Source organism: Phalacrocorax carbo, chromosome 3 (genome assembly GCF_963921805.1).
Source record: "Phalacrocorax carbo chromosome 3, bPhaCar2.1, whole genome shotgun sequence".
Classification (NCBI taxonomy): Eukaryota; Metazoa; Chordata; class Aves; order Suliformes; family Phalacrocoracidae; genus Phalacrocorax; species Phalacrocorax carbo.
In genome coordinates this window covers 66,177,849-66,195,791 of record NC_087515.1, presented here as the reverse complement: position 1 = coordinate 66,195,791, position 17,943 = coordinate 66,177,849, and the positions used below count along the sequence as shown (strand labels likewise).

The 17,943-nt window shown below is 36.2% G+C and overlaps 1 protein-coding gene across 3 annotated transcripts in view; it reads right to left on the bottom strand.

Annotated features, from left to right (window-relative positions):
- Positions 1-17,943, bottom strand: part of HBS1L (HBS1 like translational GTPase) — a 66,129-nt gene that overhangs the window by 35,074 nt on the left and 13,112 nt on the right. The window contains exon 1 of one of the 3 annotated variants that reach the window (XM_064447234.1): positions 12,019-12,132. The exons of 1 other annotated variant lie outside the window; for it this stretch is intronic. In XM_064447234.1, the coding sequence (XP_064303304.1) occupies positions 12,019-12,064 (46 nt within the window). In that variant the 5' untranslated portion in view covers positions 12,065-12,132. Of the gene's footprint in view, positions 1-1,832; positions 1,893-12,018; positions 12,133-17,943 lie in introns of those variants that run through there. One more of the 3 variants, XM_064447235.1, reaches the window with a different exon arrangement.

Below are 17,943 nucleotides of genomic sequence, written 5' to 3'. Positions count from 1 at the left end.
TAAAACTAATTTTAAGGCCCTACAGTTGTGAAAACGTTCCAAATATGGACAAGACACGAGACAAACAGATGCAGAGATGCCAGTCCAATTACATACAACATCATGCTCAGAAGCATATTATTACCTGTTTGCCCACATTCAGGTGGGTTTATAATAACATCTAATACATTCATCCATCATTGTAATCGGCTATTTCAAAATTTTGAATGTAACTTATCCAAGCTGACAAATTTCAAACTGTTTATACCCTTCTATTTATGCCATAAACCTCACAAGCACATAGCCTTTAAAACCTTTAATTTGCCTTAAAACCAGTAGAATTGTATTTTTCTCCCTTCAAATTTTACAGCACATAGGAAAAACAAGAACATGAGGAAATATTAAAAAATTGCCAAATAAAAGAGATTACTGAAATTTGGGGGGGGGGGGTGTGGTTTTGGGGTTGTTTGGGTTTGTTGTTTGTTTTTTTTTTTTTTTTTAATAATTCAACTGAATTATCTGACATTCAAATTCTGCAAAACGCTGTAGGACACGGTGGCAACTTGCATCACAGTTTATTCAAGTTTGCCTCAGAGCACACTGGATCAGCAGTGGCACTGAGTATTAGCGATACCATACATCACAGTGCTGGGAATAATATCAGAAGTCTCGGACCCTCAACCATGTCCTACAGTACATAACGACTACTAAACCTGGAACATCCCAGATTTCCTAAATTTACAGTTCGCTAACCTTTAAAACCTTTTGCCTGCATACAATTTGCCGTGTGCTCATTCCTATAGTCCATCATTTACATTTTTTTGGATGTAACAGGTCAGTGACAGTCTGCTGCACATGTGAGAAGTAAGTACAACATAGAGAAATCCATTTTTATGCAAATATATAAAGCTGTACAGAATAACTGGAAAAGGAAAAATTAAATTATTTAGAAAAGTGTCTGCCACTCTTCTATGATCCTAGAAACAGCAGCAGCCCACCAAGGAACACCTGATAGCAAAGAAGCACCACCTAACTCTAATAAAAAAAATGCCACATATGAAAAATTTTCAAAATGTTACTTCAGAATTTAAATTAAAGCAGTTCATTTTTAGGAAAAACACATTACTTTATGCTACTATGAACCACAGTAAAATGGATGCTACTGAACATCCACAGCACTTACGAAAATAACGTAACAGTACAAAATAATAGAAAAGGCAACTTGCTAAGTCACCCTCCGAGTGCTGAGACACAGCCATTCTAAAGATACTACTGAAAACAATTCTCCAAACAAGAACACTTAACTTTTTCTTTTTAAAAGAAAGGTTATTTCCTAATAGAAACCACAGCCAGGGGTTTTCCAGGTAACTTTGTCTTGTTGTTACAACTATTACCTTCTCTGCAAAGTTTCAGATGGTGAATATGACTTTTTTTTTTTCATGAAACTGGGAGTAGGCATTTTCACTGAAAAATGCTGAAAATAAAAATGTCTACTTGCACCTGACTACAAGAAATTTTTGTTTTGTTTTTAAGGTTTGATACAGCAGGAGGGAGAAGGGATACAGCAGGCTACTGAGATTCCCAAGTACCTACACCATGGGCCAGTACTCTGTGGCTCACAACACACAAACAGCACAGCAACTTGCCACCCCAAGACTGAAGTTCCAGAAACAGTTTGCTTCACTACATGCAGCTGCAACAACTGGATGTGTGGTAGGCACAGTTAGAAGGGCTGACAGCCTCGCCTGTTAGTTAGCTAGCACTTCTCATTGCTCAGGCTTTGCTTTCAATGCTTGCAATTTTCAGCAAGTTGAACTCTTTAGTCCAAAATTTAATTTGTTCAGGTGAAGTACCTGCCTGGGGCTGGCTTTTTTTTCTCTCCACCTTTTTTTTTTTTCCTTCCAGAGAGGGAAAACAGGACAACTGGAAAAGATCAGACAGAATGGTTTATTTTCAAAAATGGCACCTGAAGAAAATATTATTTGCATAAATTAAATCCTTCAGGTGATCTTTTCACCTTCTGAAAATCCACTCAGTTTGGTCTTAGAAAAGAGTTTGAACATGCTCGTACTGCTTAATTTTCAACAACTAAATCCCAAAAATAATTTATCAACATTCAATATGTAGCTGCTGTGGCTATTTTTGACCAGGCTGGACTCAGTTGTGTCAGTTGAGAGCAAATCCTACCTCTCCTGTGGTCTCCATAGTTTCCTACCACATCAGCAAACTGGAAGTGTCAATCTGCCTCAGCTGATCATAAAACAAAACTGGGGGACAAGAGAAGAAATCAATACTATAGTAAACATTGGCAAGCAGCAAGACAAACAGATTATCAAGGACAGACAAGGACTAGAAGAACAAAAATCAATAAAGCAGAGAAGATAAAATGAAAGCTAGAGTGGCCACAAAAAATCTGACAATATTAGTTAACAACCTAACTTGAGGAAAATCTGCATGCAAGGAGAGGCAGAAGGCAAGAGGCCACATAGTCAGTGACAAGTTACATGCAGAGCTAAACATGAACAAAGGAAGCAGAGGATCAGAACTGAAAACAAATGCAAACTATGGGTGGGAAAAAAGTGAATGTGGAAAATAATCATTGCCATCGACTGGAAAATATGTAGGAAACTGGGAATGGCTATATAGGGGGTTTGTAATGATAAAGTGGAAAAAATGGAACTGCAATGAAAAATTTGGAATGACATGAGGAAATACTGTGTTTAGGGCGCAAACAGGAATTAAAAAAAAACTTAAGATGACTAAACAAATTAGATGAGAAGGACACAGACACTGACATTAGATCAGGTTGAAGTGCATAGGGTGGAATGTGTTATAATGAGGCAATAACACATTTTTTTTCCTGCCTGGAATTCAGCCAAAATTTCTGGAGTTTTACCATTTCTCTTGCCATCAACACTTCCTCCCTGACTGAAGCAAAATGATACAGAATACAGCAGTCAGCTACTGCTGCATTCTCTTGTTCTTCTTAGCTGAAACAAACACCTTCCCATGGAACTTTTCTGGCTGTCAGGACTTACACAAAGTACGTGCATTCAAATACTTAATCACCACAAAATTAATGTTACCTATTAAAACTATGTTTTCTCTGTGATCCTTTATTGCATTCACTGGTGTTCATTTAATTTAGAATATCTGATGTCCCAGAGAAACCTAATGTCTCAGAGAATGGTATAGCATGTATTTTTACATAAAACTTCCTACTGACCTTTATTACAACTGTGAGCATTCAGTGTTTTAGCAAATTAAATTTGTACATCTTAATTTCTGGATGCTTAATATGACATTCAAATAAGCATCTATCTCTAAGAAGTTATGTTTATGCATTCCTTTGCTGAAGTACATTGCTAATTTCAACTCTGTATGTAGATCATTGTTATGGTCTTTCCACAAACACGGATAATTGGTCTAATTCACATTCACAGTTAATATATTAGGGGAAAGAAAGGCACCGTCACTGCAGTAAAACTCTCAAGATTTCCAGTTTCACTAAGCCAACGCCTCCGGTGTAAAAGAACAGAGATCTATGCAGAAAGGCAGACTGGGGGGTTGTCTGTTTTCTTCTAGAGATTACACAAACATCAGCTGCCTCCTTTTGATATTTCTGATACGTAAACATGTAAAGGTCCAATAGGAATTCACAACAATCAAAACAGTGACTTTCTCATCCGTCAAGTTTTTGAAAAGAATGTCCCTGTAGTATTTCTCAAGCCTACTGCTTAGAGTTAGATGGACTAAAATCCAGTCCTTCACATAATCATAACTCAGTATAACTCATCCTGTAACTACTGAAACCTTATTTGTGGGAGACGTATTTCTTCGCACTCTAGCAATGCCAACAATGCCCCTTCTCAATCCGTAACTGAAGCTACGATCTGCTGTAAAAATAATTTCTTAGACATTTGCAGTTCTTCTGTAACAGCACCTTTACTCTCCCACACATACACAACCGTAAATCGTTGGTGGTGTTTTCTAATTCAACGAATTTTTCTTAAATGACTGTGAATTGTCTTTCACTGAGATTTAGAAAAAACTCGGTCTGATATTTCTGAAGTGCAACTTCCTACCATAAATGGTCATGTAAAGAGCAGAGTCAGCATTATGGGCAGGATAACCCTAAAAAGATATCCCCTTTAGCCAGTCACTTAATTGAACAGAATACACCGAGTCCATGCAAATTACCAGAATTTCTGTTAAAACCCTGGCCCAAAATGAGTATGTAAAACTGAAAGTACAATATGTACATTCTATCACAATTATATTGAATGTCCAAAAATAACAGACAGCAATTTCAGGTTTAATTCTCAACTCATTATTATAGTGCCAGAGGATGGTGCTATTTGCCTGCACAACATCCAGGTAATGCAGGAACAACATTATACATTTTACACGTTGACGTTATCTATGCAAGTACATTCTCATTGTTTCTATTACAGGAATTCAAGGCATTTTACAAGATAGCTTTCCTGATCCACAACTTCTATTTATGCACTAAAATTACTTCACTATGAAACAGAAGTTTAAATATAAGAACAATAGTGAAAAAGAAAAGCATACCAGCAAACTGATAGTACATAAAAATAATCTTAAAACTTCAACTCTTCCACAACCATTCTGCAAACTTTCTCCAGAAACTTAATGAGGTGTCCTTTTGAAGTTGCAGGGGAAAAAATTATTTACTAGTCCTGCACAATTAAGTATGTTGAAGCTGCAAGTATTTTCAGCTTTTATAAGTTCTGGAAAATTTTATTTTGCAGATTTTTAACATAGTGAGAATTTTCAACATAAGATTAGCTAAAACCTTATTTAATTTAGTTTAGGTTCTCTGAATTCTCAACTCTCCCACTCTGCTGCTGGTGACATTACAACCACACTAGACCCTGACTGGGCCAGAACGCTGACGTATCTGTGGGAGAATTAATCCATTTTTTCTTGAAAGTTGGCCAAATTTGCAAGTTTTTACCTGTCTGCACATTCACTCTTATTTCTCTGCAAAGTTAGCCCTGTATAAGAAAAATACATTTACTTGATGTCCCTCCATAATTTCAGGGACAGCAGCGCAGACTGCAATGTCAGCACAGGGTGCATTTCAGAGTGGAAGATTTGTGACTTCAGAGGACCAAAAGAATAACTTAATCAAATATCAAGAATTTATCAGTTACTGAAAAAAGCAGTTTAGGGACTTAAGTAAGACATGATTGCAAAGAAGCAAAAAATGTTCAACAGCTTGAGTACAGTTTGGGGGGCGGGGGGGGAAATGATCAAGGTCCAGTAGTACAGCAATTCTTGAAAACACTATGTACACACACCTCCCTTCTGTAAATTGAAACACAAATGCATTTAATAAACAAAAAATAGGAATTGTTCATCAGTACAAGAGGCAAACTCACTGGCACTGACGTTCACACTTCTGCTTGCGAGGTTATGCTAATTAAATAGCAAATCCTCAGAGATGTCCCCATTTAGTTTGTGGTTTTTTCCTTAAAAAATACAAAAGTAGACATACTCTACTTAAGTATTTTACAAAAAGTCAGCCAAAGACTCCAATTTTGAAAGCTTTACCTATCATGAAGATGAAAGGAAATGACAGTATGTATTAGAATTTCATTAAAGGTAAAGACAGTAGGAATGGAGTTATGGGATTACCAACAGAAATGGGACTGAAAAGGTAGAAGCCCATTATGCAGAGTAGTTCATATTCCAAAGGTTTTTACTTTGCGTCATGACAAAATTGATTCTTTGATCCTCGCCATGCCCACCACTGCCTACTCAATAGAGATGGAGACATCTTCCCAAGCCAGCAGTTTGGGCACTTCTCTGGGATCTGGTAAAACTAGGTACACAGTCTTTACTATAACCAACAGAAACTGTAGATGATGTGTTTATCATCCACAGCACAGTAAAAGTTCAGACTCTTGATAGTTTGGTTCGGGGGAGGGTGGTGCATTGGGGGTTTTTTTGGTTTGGTTTTTTTCACTTTGGCAAACTACAATCTTCCAGTTAAAATTGGAAGTATAGACTACTAATCAGCTTTGGGCATAAGCCTTGGTTGAAAGAGAACCATCTTTGTGTGGGATGTTCAGTATTTGCTCATATAGATAACTCAAAGCAAACCTCTCTTCCGTTTTTGGTACAAATACTTAAATGCTAGTTAAATTCTACAGTCCATAACCATAGTGGAGACCTGAACTCAATATGAAGTGCTTCAGGCCACTGCTCCACTTCCATTAAGATAGAAAATTGCAGTTGAAGAAAAAAGACACTAAGGTACAAAGACAAATAACATTATAGAACTTCTTCTACATGAACCATAAACATTCCTAAAAATAAATTTAAAAAACCCCAAAAATCCAACATACCAAAGAGTACAGCAACTCCCTATATTGAAAACTGCAATCAGATACAAGAACACAAAAAGTCGTTGCTGACAAAAAACCTGTGGTACGGTGAGAACTATTGTGCTATTATTACTCCCAAAATAAAAATAATTAAAAGGTATTATTTTAACCAAAGAAACTAGACACAGTCATTTCCCAAACTGTCACAAAACAGTGTTTAGTGCTTTCCTGACCATGACCAATTGTAATAAATTGAGGAAACTGACAAGGAAAAGGCTAACAGTATTCACCAGAATGGAAATAATGATGCTGGAAGGCAGGCTCCAATGAAGATGAAAGCAGTCAAAAACAAGACTGACATTCTACAGGCTTGCCTGTTTTGCAGAAATGATCATGTTCTATGCAAGGCCTCCAGCTCAAGTCACACCTTTTACTCTGGATGGAAAAAAGCTTCCAAAGGAACAAGACTAAGCAGTGAAATAGGAACTAGCATGTTACACATAATAGGTGCTCTCACTCTTTAAGGCAGTCTAGCAGAACAGTGTCTGCCCATGTGCCCCCAAGACAATGGGAATTTTTTCAGAGCAAGTATTTGCAGCTGTGCACATGGATGCCTCTACTTAAGTAGCCAACTATTTTAAATAATAAAATTTTTAACGAAAAAAGCCAAGATTTCTATTCACAGGAAGTAATAATGGAATGATGCAAAAGGTACCTCTGAGAGCTGACAAGCCCAAACTATAGAACTTCCAGGCTTAGCAGCTGATTAGCCCCTGATTACAAAAGAGCTGTGTTAAAAGACGGAGGATAGAGTAGAAGATATTCTATTCTACAGGGTTTTACAGAACAGCATAGCTCAAAGGTACCATAACGTGAAAATCCTACCTCTTTTGCTATTCCAACCAGTCTCTTAATATCCAAAACTTAAGAAGCTACTGAAAATGAACAACCTTGTAAAAAGTTAAATTATATATTAGATTTTTTAAAAAGCTGTGAATCTTAAACTGTTTAATACATACATTTAAAACCCACCTCACCAATTACTTTGAAGAGAGAAATGTTAAGATTATATATATGTTCAGATTTTTATAATTTTTAATTTATAAGAATAAATGTTAAGAAAGGGCAAGTTGGAAACAAAAGGTATTAAAAATGCAGTTCTTTGCACATGTAAATTAGGTAAAGTCAAACATTTCACACAATCTGTTCAAAGGAAATTTGCTGAGTGAACATACACCTTTTACAGTAGTCATTTTACTAGGACTAAATGTAAGATAATGAAGAAAAACACATAAACTTACCAAAACCAAGCAAAGTATTTAACAAGGTGTTGTTTAATTTGGAGGAAAAAAACCAAGAAAGAGACTAATGTTGATCAAGTACCTGCTCTTTCCCTCCTTAACCATTCCAATACCTCAGATTAAGGGGTGTTTTTTTTATGCCACTAGATCAATTTTCCATTATTCCTCAGCTACAAAACATTAAGTAGCCTTTTCAAAAAAAAAAATTAATTGTAGGATCACAATTCTTCCAATAGAAATTTCAGAGATGCTACTTAAAGTTTTAACACTTTTTCTTATATGCAATTTAGCTTAAGACAGTTAAAAAGAAATGAGATTTACAGATTATTTCTATGTAGATGGGACAGTTTAAGGTATTCTGTAGACATACAATATTAATTTTAAAAATGTAACACCAGGAGAAAACACTTAAGGCTTCTTCCTTGTAGCTGATTTTTGTTTTTAGTGTGTTCTTACATCACAAAACCAAAGGCTGTAGGTGCACCATCAAACAAGACACTTCTACAATATGCTCGCAACCTACCAATTCAGTACTAAAGGTTACATTTTACGACGTGCTATTATTTATCAGTGTGCTTTCCCTATATCTTATATTAGTTACCACTTAAAATCAGAACATCTTCCCACCAACATCCAGAGTCTTACTCTTCTCCTTAATGTTATTTTCCACTCATGGCGGAACATCAGAAGAAAAACAAAAGGAAATGAGGCTTGAAGCCTGGTCACATTCTTATCAACTAGTTTTCAGTACTACGTCCATAACAACGGGCTATATGAAGATGTGTTATTTAATATGTGACTGCTCTCTGCTGGAAGAGACCTTAACTGGTCACAATTTTTCTAGAAAACCAGCATTTTATTCTACCATACTACTGGGATTCAAAGCTCAGCTTTTCTGATACAGCTAGCCACATCACCACTAGCAGCTCCTGCTGGTACTCTTTCCAGATAGTCCTGTGCTGTAAAGGACTTTTTGACATATGCACCTCCTGACCTTGAGCAACTCCTGCTATCTGGAAAAAAGAGTATAATCTCAGTTTTGTCCTCAGTGCTACACAGATGAAAGTTCAATAGATGACACACAAACCTACTGAAGATCAGCTGTCTGCAACAAAAGACAAACAGTAACTATATACTACCCCAGGAAAGGATGCCCACATTCTCAAAAGCACAGCTTGAGATGCAAGCTGTTAGATAATGCAGTTTAAAACTACTAAGGCATACTTCACTGCCATGTAATTTTCTTCTAGTTTGTTTTTGTCAAATTTTCTGTTTGTCTTCCCTGTAATATCAACAGGCTTCAACACCTACTTTTGCCACTTCCTTTAATTCTAATTGAAGGCATCCTGTTCACTTCCTAAATAACCAGAAGTAATTTGCCACACTGCTATATTGACCAGGTCATATATAGAGTATATTTGAGGAAGGGCAAACATGCAGAGGAAGCAATGGCTATTAAAAAATACAAAGAACATGGAGAAAAGCTTTAGCATTCTCTATTATTTAAATGTGTTAGTGGCAACACATTTACAGACAGAGTCTTCTAAACCTAGGTGTGAAACTGCTAAAGATCTCTGAATCTAACTTGCAAAACAAACTCAAGCTGCATCAATGCAATAGGCTGATCAAGCATATGGAATTTATCTGCAGCCCAGAATTTCCGCAGTATTAAAAACAACATTCTAGCAGGAAAAAAAAGGCAAACAACTTCACACATCTATTACTACAATTTTAGAGACAAATCTTATCAAAGCCACAAAGGCAATTCTTCTGGATCACCACTGAACACCACACTGTTTGTGCAAGCACTGAGGTACAAAAGATTACACACAAGGAAGACATCATTCCATAAGAAACACATCACGGATGCTACCAGTAACAATGGACATTATTAGGGATTTAGTGAATCCAACATTAATTAGATGGTTAAGCGTCAGCTTTCTATCTGAAGTAGGGCTTTCAGTAGCTAACTGAACTACAATTCTAGTACTAAGCTCTAATTGTATTTATCAGGGAAACCATTGCAAGGAGAAGTGAACATACTGGTCAAGCTGAAGTAAGCAAGGTAAAAGCAAGCTACTTGACATACACAGCAACATACATTTGAGAAGCACAAAATACATTTAAAAACATCTGTTCTGCATTAAAATTTAGGAAAAGTTTATTAAAATTGCCCTACCCTTCAGAATCAGAAGTGTACTCAGTTAGGTTTTCCCTTTTCAGTTGCAGCATGTTTTACAGTATCTGCATTACTTATTTACACTAGCATTATTTAAGTATATTACTATTCAGAAAATGTCTTGACCTATTCCACTTTTTCCTACAAACTCCTCTGGCGCCAGCCAAACATATCAGAATTCCAGAGTAATCAAAGATGAACTTGCTTAATTAAGTCTAGAAAAAATGGAGACTGAACATCACCATAGTCTGAATAAGGGAGACCTATATTTGGAACAACCTATGTATAGATGTGATGTGAAACACAGCATTGAAGGCTCTGTTCTTCATTGCTGAAATCATTCAGAGACACAAACCTATTTATACAACACTGCGTATCTGAGTGTAGAAGAAAAACTGAATATGGTAAAATATAACCTACAGTTTTAAATAGGCTTTGCAAGATTTATCAGATACAGATGAATGCCAGGAAAAGTTCATTTGTCAGTACGAAGCAGTGCATTTCACTGTATTGTGACTTTCAAGAGGAACTTGCATGGACTCAAGTTCATTGCTTAATGTTTTCCTCTTCCTTGATGCGGTGAAAGAACAGTTAGACTCTTCACATTTACAGTAGTACCTGCAAGCACACACACAGCATCCACAACCTTACAGTAGTTTGCTCATGTATTTACGTTATCAGAAAAAGTGTTAAAGGCATAAAATTAAAATCACATTTTTGCTTTGAAAAATGTTTACTTAAAATCTTGAAGTGGCACTTTTCTTCCTTTTTTCAACTTAAGCATAGCACTTGGTGTATATGCAGTTTCACCACCTTGCCTAGTTGACAAGCAAAGTTAGTCATTTTCCTGTTTACGTGGGTCAGCAATAGGGAAGAGGAAAACATTAAAAATAGGAAAATGTGATTCTAAAACCACAAAAACTGGTATCAAGGACTCAAACAAGGATTACGCAAAACACCTTCAGCTCATATTTTGGAATTAATTAGAGATAAAATTTCCATTTCAGCTGAGCTTTTATATGCAGTAAAAATATGGAAGAACTGAAGCAACAACCAAAGCTCTTCCATGTCTCTGCCAATTGGGCATCACAGCTTCTGCAGACACGGGTATTTCCCGTATTAAGTTACCTACTTTTCTAAGCTTTCGGCTTTTTAAGCATGAATTTCTACCAGGGATTCTGACAGTAAACTAACGAGTTCTCAGTTTAATGGCCATTTCAAATGTCACAAGTATAACAGAAAAGAGGAACCTGGGACTTTAAGCATTTGTAACTGTCTACTCTGAAGACCGAAATGCTAGTTTTATGAAAGAATACAGAAGTTGAGACGATGAAAAGCAGGTAATATTTTGTCACCCAAGAACAAATCAGTTCGGGTGCAAATAGAGGCACACAAGTAGTGGGTGGGTGGCATTTCTGTTGGCATATATGTGGCATAATACACTACAGTATGCAACTCATACGTTTTACAACAATAGTGAATCACACAGAATTAAAAAAGTATGATACTGCAGAAACAGATCCAGAAGACAGTACAGAGATAAAGTAGGTATTGTTAACACAAATTTTACAGGGAAGGAGTTGGACTAGACACATAAGAGTAAATTTGGGGTTGTCCTGCGCAGAGACAGGAATTGGACTTGACGAACCTTGTGGGTCCTTTCCAACTCAGGACATTCTATGATTAAGGAACAACAGTATTTGTAGTGAAAGACACATAAACAGACATTGTAAAGTAATTTTGTACTTTAAGCTTACATTTTTACACCTTGCTGGCTTTTATCTTTTAGCTTAATTTCTGAATTTTTACATGTGTTTCCTATTAGCATTCAAGCTCATTTTCATCAGTAACTGATATATTTTGAACTTCTTTTGCTCCCATAATTTTGGATTTGATATGCCTATACTTCTAATGTTTCAATGTCTTACTAGCTTCTAAAGCTGAAATGCATTGGTTTACAACTGTGAAATACTACTGTCTCAGGCTTGTCAACAGCCTTGCTTTGAGCACTCAAGTGTGTGAGTGCTCCAGCGTACCAAGCTTCAGGTAGGACTTAACAATGTTTAAATTGATATACAATAGCACTACAGCAGCAATCATTCATCTTTAAAACTTAACAGGATTTTTTAAAAAGTGACTCCAAGCATACTTTCTTGGCACTCCAGCAATCACATCTGAGAACTTAGTAAATTCTTCACTTTACCTTCTAAAGACACAGAGAAAACCAACTGATGACTGATCTTTACCATGACCTGCAGGGACTGAGAAGGCCACTGTAAGAACAAGTGGAGCTACAGTTTCTCCAGGATCTCTGGTTCTTCTGGAATCCCAAAGTTCTAAAAAGGACACAATCATTTTTAGTTTTATCTAAGCTCTCTTAGCTTCCAAGCAGAACACCCAACTTTCATACACGATACAGTCAACTATGAAAGTTATTGACTTTGTATTGGTTTACACTTCATCTGAAAAAAAGTAAACCAAACTAGTGTTCAAGGACCATAAAAGAAAACTCAGAAAAAGCCTGGAGTGTCACTTTTTCCAGTGTAGGTGTACAGTATGTATGAGGAGAATCTCAAAAAGGTATCTCAAAGGATTTTAAAAAGCTTTTCATTGCTGGTGACACATTTTTCCCTGAAATAAGCCACTTCCTTTCTAAAACCCACACAGTGTCAAGATTCAGTAACTTCTCGAAGTCTGTGTATATATTTTTCTTACACAAAACACGGAAGTCTTAAATTCTCATTACTTTCCATGATTTAAGATATACCATCAGCCATGTCAGATTTCAAACATTTCCATTCAGTAAAGAACACATTCTCTTTGTCACAGACTGAATACATGCCGTACCCGAGTATCATTAAGAGCAGTGGGCTCTCATCACTATAGCAGGCATTTGAGAACTGCCATGTTACAGAAAAGGCAGCACATCCAATTGAAGTTGGGGACAAAAACTCCTTCTGAGCTACCTGGGTATAAATAATGGATTTTCAAATGTGCAAAATCAACGCATCAGAGGCTACTATGATAAACAGAAGTAAAACCTGAGGGACTCGAAGCTAATGAAAATATACTGTACATCACCATTCAGAATGTTTGCTCCTCCAGGATTTCATTGGAAATCTCCCTATAAATAAAATCCAAAAGTATCAGTTTGTTCTTTCATTTAAGACTTCCAACTTCACTTGCCCATTAACTTTTATTACTTCTGCTTTGTGGTTATCTGTTAAAGCACAATCTGCATTCCAACACTTTGCACTAGGAAGCAACTCCTATCACAGTGTCCATCTGTAGCATAAAAAGACAGAAGACAAATAAGTATTTGTCCGTGGACTCAGAAATACCCATCATTCTGAACCAAAACCAAACCTTGCTGCATTGAACTGAGTGAAAATAAAAAGCTGCTTACAATAAGTCACACTGTGATCGTGTTTGTGGGATTTCTGTGTATTTGTTACTGGACTAACACAAAAGTGAAGGAAGATATTTGGACAGGAGAGGCAAAAAAAGAGTTCTATAAAACAAATACAAACGTTAACAAAATGCAAGCTAAGCACCTACTAATTTTACTTGTGGCTTGTATTCTTGAAACTGCCTACACTGTCTTAATAGCTACGTCAAAAACCTGAATACATGCAGTATTAATAAAAATCATAAATCAAAAATAAATGCCAGTGACGAAATGACTGCTTCTCTATTAACAGCTGCAAGCAAAGCAGTAGAGTCCAATATTTAGAAAACTAGACTTGAGCTGGAGACCTGTGTTCGATTCCTAGATTATCCAGCATATCATGAGTAAGGCTTTTCAACTTCCTGTGCCTTACTTTCAATTTTGACTCTTTACTGTGAAGCTTGTTTCTTATTAAATATTTATATAGTTCTATAAAGGCCCTGTTCTTGGTGCTATTCCTGAGAAATTACCATAAACAAAATAGCCAGTGCCCCCACAAAGATAGCTCAACTATGAGAATGACTTCATTAAAAAAAGACTAGATTCCTTGCTACCGCAACAACAATCAAACTAAACATGCTCAGTTCACAATAGTTTTAATTTCCTGCAAGGACTGCACATTTACAGGCATCTGACCTCCTTCTTGCTCATACATCACTACAACCAAAAATCTTCGTGTCGTAAAGCGGTTAACAATTCCGTTAATGGTGCCTGAAATTGAACAGAATCTGGCTCACTCAACAGTATCTGTGTTTGTTCTGCAATACCAACATGGGCAAAAAGAAATGAAAATGTAGTTTAGCCAGAAAAAGCATGCAGAAATGAAATGAATATGCGCAGAATGCAGATCCTTTTGACTAAGCAGGTACCATTTTTAAACATTTTTTAGAAATTTGAACTTTAAGAGAGGTTTCTCAGAGAACCCATAAATATCAGTTAAATTTCATCAAATGAAAATTCTTTCTTGACTATAGGGAAAGCAAACTTCTTAAAATAGTGCATTTCAAATTGCACTCTCTGAACATCGCTAATACCCACTGCTGAGATGAAGTAAAGGACGTTTGAGAAATGCTACATATGTCAAGAACATATGTCAACAATTAAAAAGAACTTTAGATTAAGATTTCATTCTTTGATTTTTCTGGACAGAAAGACTCAAAACAGCCAATGGAAATATTAAAATAAAATCCATCGTCATCAGCTATTACCCTTCATACATTGACATGATAATGAGTAAATACTTCACAGGCAACTCTTCTCTAAAATCTCCATATTCTCATTATAGAAAGAGTAAGACAATTTTCACTGTCTTCAAAGTCTGTAATTCTTAACACATCGTTCATGAGTGCTTTCAAAATGTATCTTTTTAATCTCTGCAGTCTACAACCATTTCATGGGTTCCAGTCAGCTTCTGGTCATTTTATTACCAGAAAGTGGTAGAGAGGTCATTTTCTAAAGAAATCCTACCAACACTAAGCATCCAAATCAGCTATTTGACCAACAAACCACTGACATGCAGTGTAACGTGTCCACAAACCAGATAAAGAACACTTCCATGATGACATAGACACCAGAAACCCATGAACCATTTCATAAGGATGGTTAATCTCAACTATCACCTAAAAATCACAAACTGCAATTAGCTTTTACTTTTGTTAAAGATCTATACTTCAACAAACAGTCTGCATAAAGGAGCAAAACTAAAATAGAGACCCATTCCCGCTGAACTACATTAAGACAGCAATTTTGGGAAGACCAAAAGAGCTTGCTTCAATAAATAAATAAGTAAATCACTACTGGCTTTGAGTTTTGTTTCAGCACATTGTTTTCTAGTGCAGACTAAACACACCAGTTTCACAAAAGAAGTTTCTCTTACTTCCCCCACAGAAAATCCTGTATGTCAAAATCATTAGTCCAAGTTATCTATGCTTCTGTGTATACTAATGACATTTCCTCATCATCTAAATAGCCGTTTAGACATAGTGAACTGAACATAAAAGCTACTTAAGAGTTTATCAGCTGTCTACACTTCACACAAACAAAAGGACATAAATTATCCTTAAAAATTCAACTCAGCTTCCAAAGAAACAAAAAAGCAGAAAAGCATCCCCGTTCAGCACTTTCAGAAGTTTATTTTTACTTCAGGAATTACAGTGTGATGAAATGTTTGCTTTTTTTTTCTCCCAACCACAATTCATAATCAACATTTAATAAAAAAATGCTTTATTATCTTTGAAGAGCTGAGCATTTCAGATTTGAAAGAGATATGAATCATAGAATGTCCTGAGTTGGAAGGGACCCACAAGGATCACTGAGTCCAACTCCCATCCCTGCACAGGACAACCCCAAAATTCACACCATGTGTCTGAGGGATTTGTCCAAATGCTTCTTGAATAGCATCAGGCTTGGCACCATGACTACCTCCCTGAGGAGCCTGTTCCAGTGCTCCACCATCCTCTGGGTGAAGAATGATTGTGTGTATAACCCTAAACTACTGCCCTGGTGTAAAGGTACTGTAATAAACTACATACGTTTTATAAAGACAACCTATATCCTATCTTCATACAGATATTTTGTATAGCTACTCGTTTCTGCAGTAGTAGTTGCCCTTTAACTTTTTGCGTAAGTGTAGATTTGCAGAAATTGATTACTGGAAAAATGTACTTGAATGGCACAATTAGAGGAAATAGGACAAAATACAAAATTGCAAGGACTACCTCACTGCACCACTTAGTCTCTTAGAAGCAAGATTTTGAAATATTGCTGTGCAATAGTTCCAGAAATTCAAGTAGCTTGCTGCCTCTAAGCTTAAGATCCTGAGAATTGTCTGAACAATTCGATGAGTAATTACTCATACAGCTATTTCTGAAGTAAAAAACAGGTATGTGAGGTTTTAATCCTATGGCTTTTTTTAAACCTGAAGCTTATGCTCCTAACAGGCTATACTTTTCTCAAAACAAGTGTTTTCTGTTGTAGTTAAAAAAACAGCTAAATATAATTACATTAAATCACACCCCGAAGGGTACAAAGCATCAATCATTTCTGATATCCCAATGGGGGTTGTTATTTTCCTACCCTTCTCATACTTTGACTTTCACTTTGCCCTGGTTTCCCAAAACAAGGTCAGACAGAGATCAGCTAGAAAAAGGAAACATAAAAGAGAAAAATGGAACTGGTATTGAGACATTTTAAGAAATCAACTGTAGCACCTCTAATTTCTAGTGTAACAACTGGAGAACTAACTATAGACAATTGCTTTTTTTTTTATTTCACTGATATACTTTCTTTTTTAAGATCCAAATAAGGTTTAAAAATGCCATCAAAATGATCTAAAAAGAAACTATACAAACCCCTTTCCAACCAACAGCAAATGGGAGCCTCAATATGGTATGTGCAGACACACTAGCAGACGCCAGGTTTTGCCTTACTTTCTCCAGAGGAATCTTCCATGGAAAGAAGAATGCCCACGCAAACCTAGACAATAACTGGAGCCTGCTTCCACAAGAGATACAATCATTACAGAACATTCAATCACAACTCTCTTTCTATCAGGTAAGTTAACAAGACATTGTAATTAAGTCAGTGCTTTAAGAATACGCATTTTATTTAGATACATAAAGCAATATCCACAAAGCAATTTTATAATAAAAATATTCATCAACCACTTAAAAATTATGTACAAAATAAATCTAATGTACAAAAAACCTCAGGAGTATACTACTTCTGGTATTCAGACTGTATATCTATGTAGTTTAATATTCTTTTTTATCTCCATATGCAAACACAGACACAAGTACTTTGCAATGTTAATATGTGAATTCCAAAACAAGTAACACAACCCATACTAGACAAAAATACACACTAGCTGCAAAATGGGGGGAAAAGGTTTTATACATGCATCAATAAGCTCACTGTGTTAAGCATAAAATAGATTCAGTTAACAAGAATTCTAATATTCATTAGGGAGAAACACTTCAGTGCAAAGGCCAAACACAGAATTCTTACACAAAAAAATACCTTCTATCATAATATCATGCAGTATTCTAAGACAATTAAAGCTGTCACTAATGACACAAACCTGGTTCTCAGTGAGGAACTTAAGGAATAATTAAGGAACTAATTAAAATACCTGTTTCATTTAAAAATCAAATATAGTAACACATTACCTTTTCTTTATAAAAACTGTAAATTTTTCCAAGCATGGAAATAAATAATCTGTGCTGAAAATTAATTTGAATTCAGGTTTATCCACCACTGAAGCACCTCTGCAGTGTTCAGCCTGCAGGTTTGTACTAATTCAAGGCTCACTTCAGGATTCAGGATTGCAAACTGAAGAGAAATCCCCCTACTCCCTACACGCTGAACAGCATGTATTGCTTCAATATCACTAACAACACCGAGACAAATGCAAATGAAGAAGTATTTATATATGAAAATCCAGCTACCTCACAAGAGGCAAAGTTGTTTCCTAAGGTATCAATCCCACAGTAAGATTCGCGACAAACATGTAATGCTGGTGCGCTTTGGCTTCAGCCACTTGTTCAAAGGTTAATCCGCATGAAGCCTATGGCAAAACTGAGCTCCAGCTACTACACATTGGCACCTACTACTTGTACATACTCTCCAACGGAATCCACAGGACACAGATTTAAGTGTATGCCCAGTTCAGGCTCTAAAAAT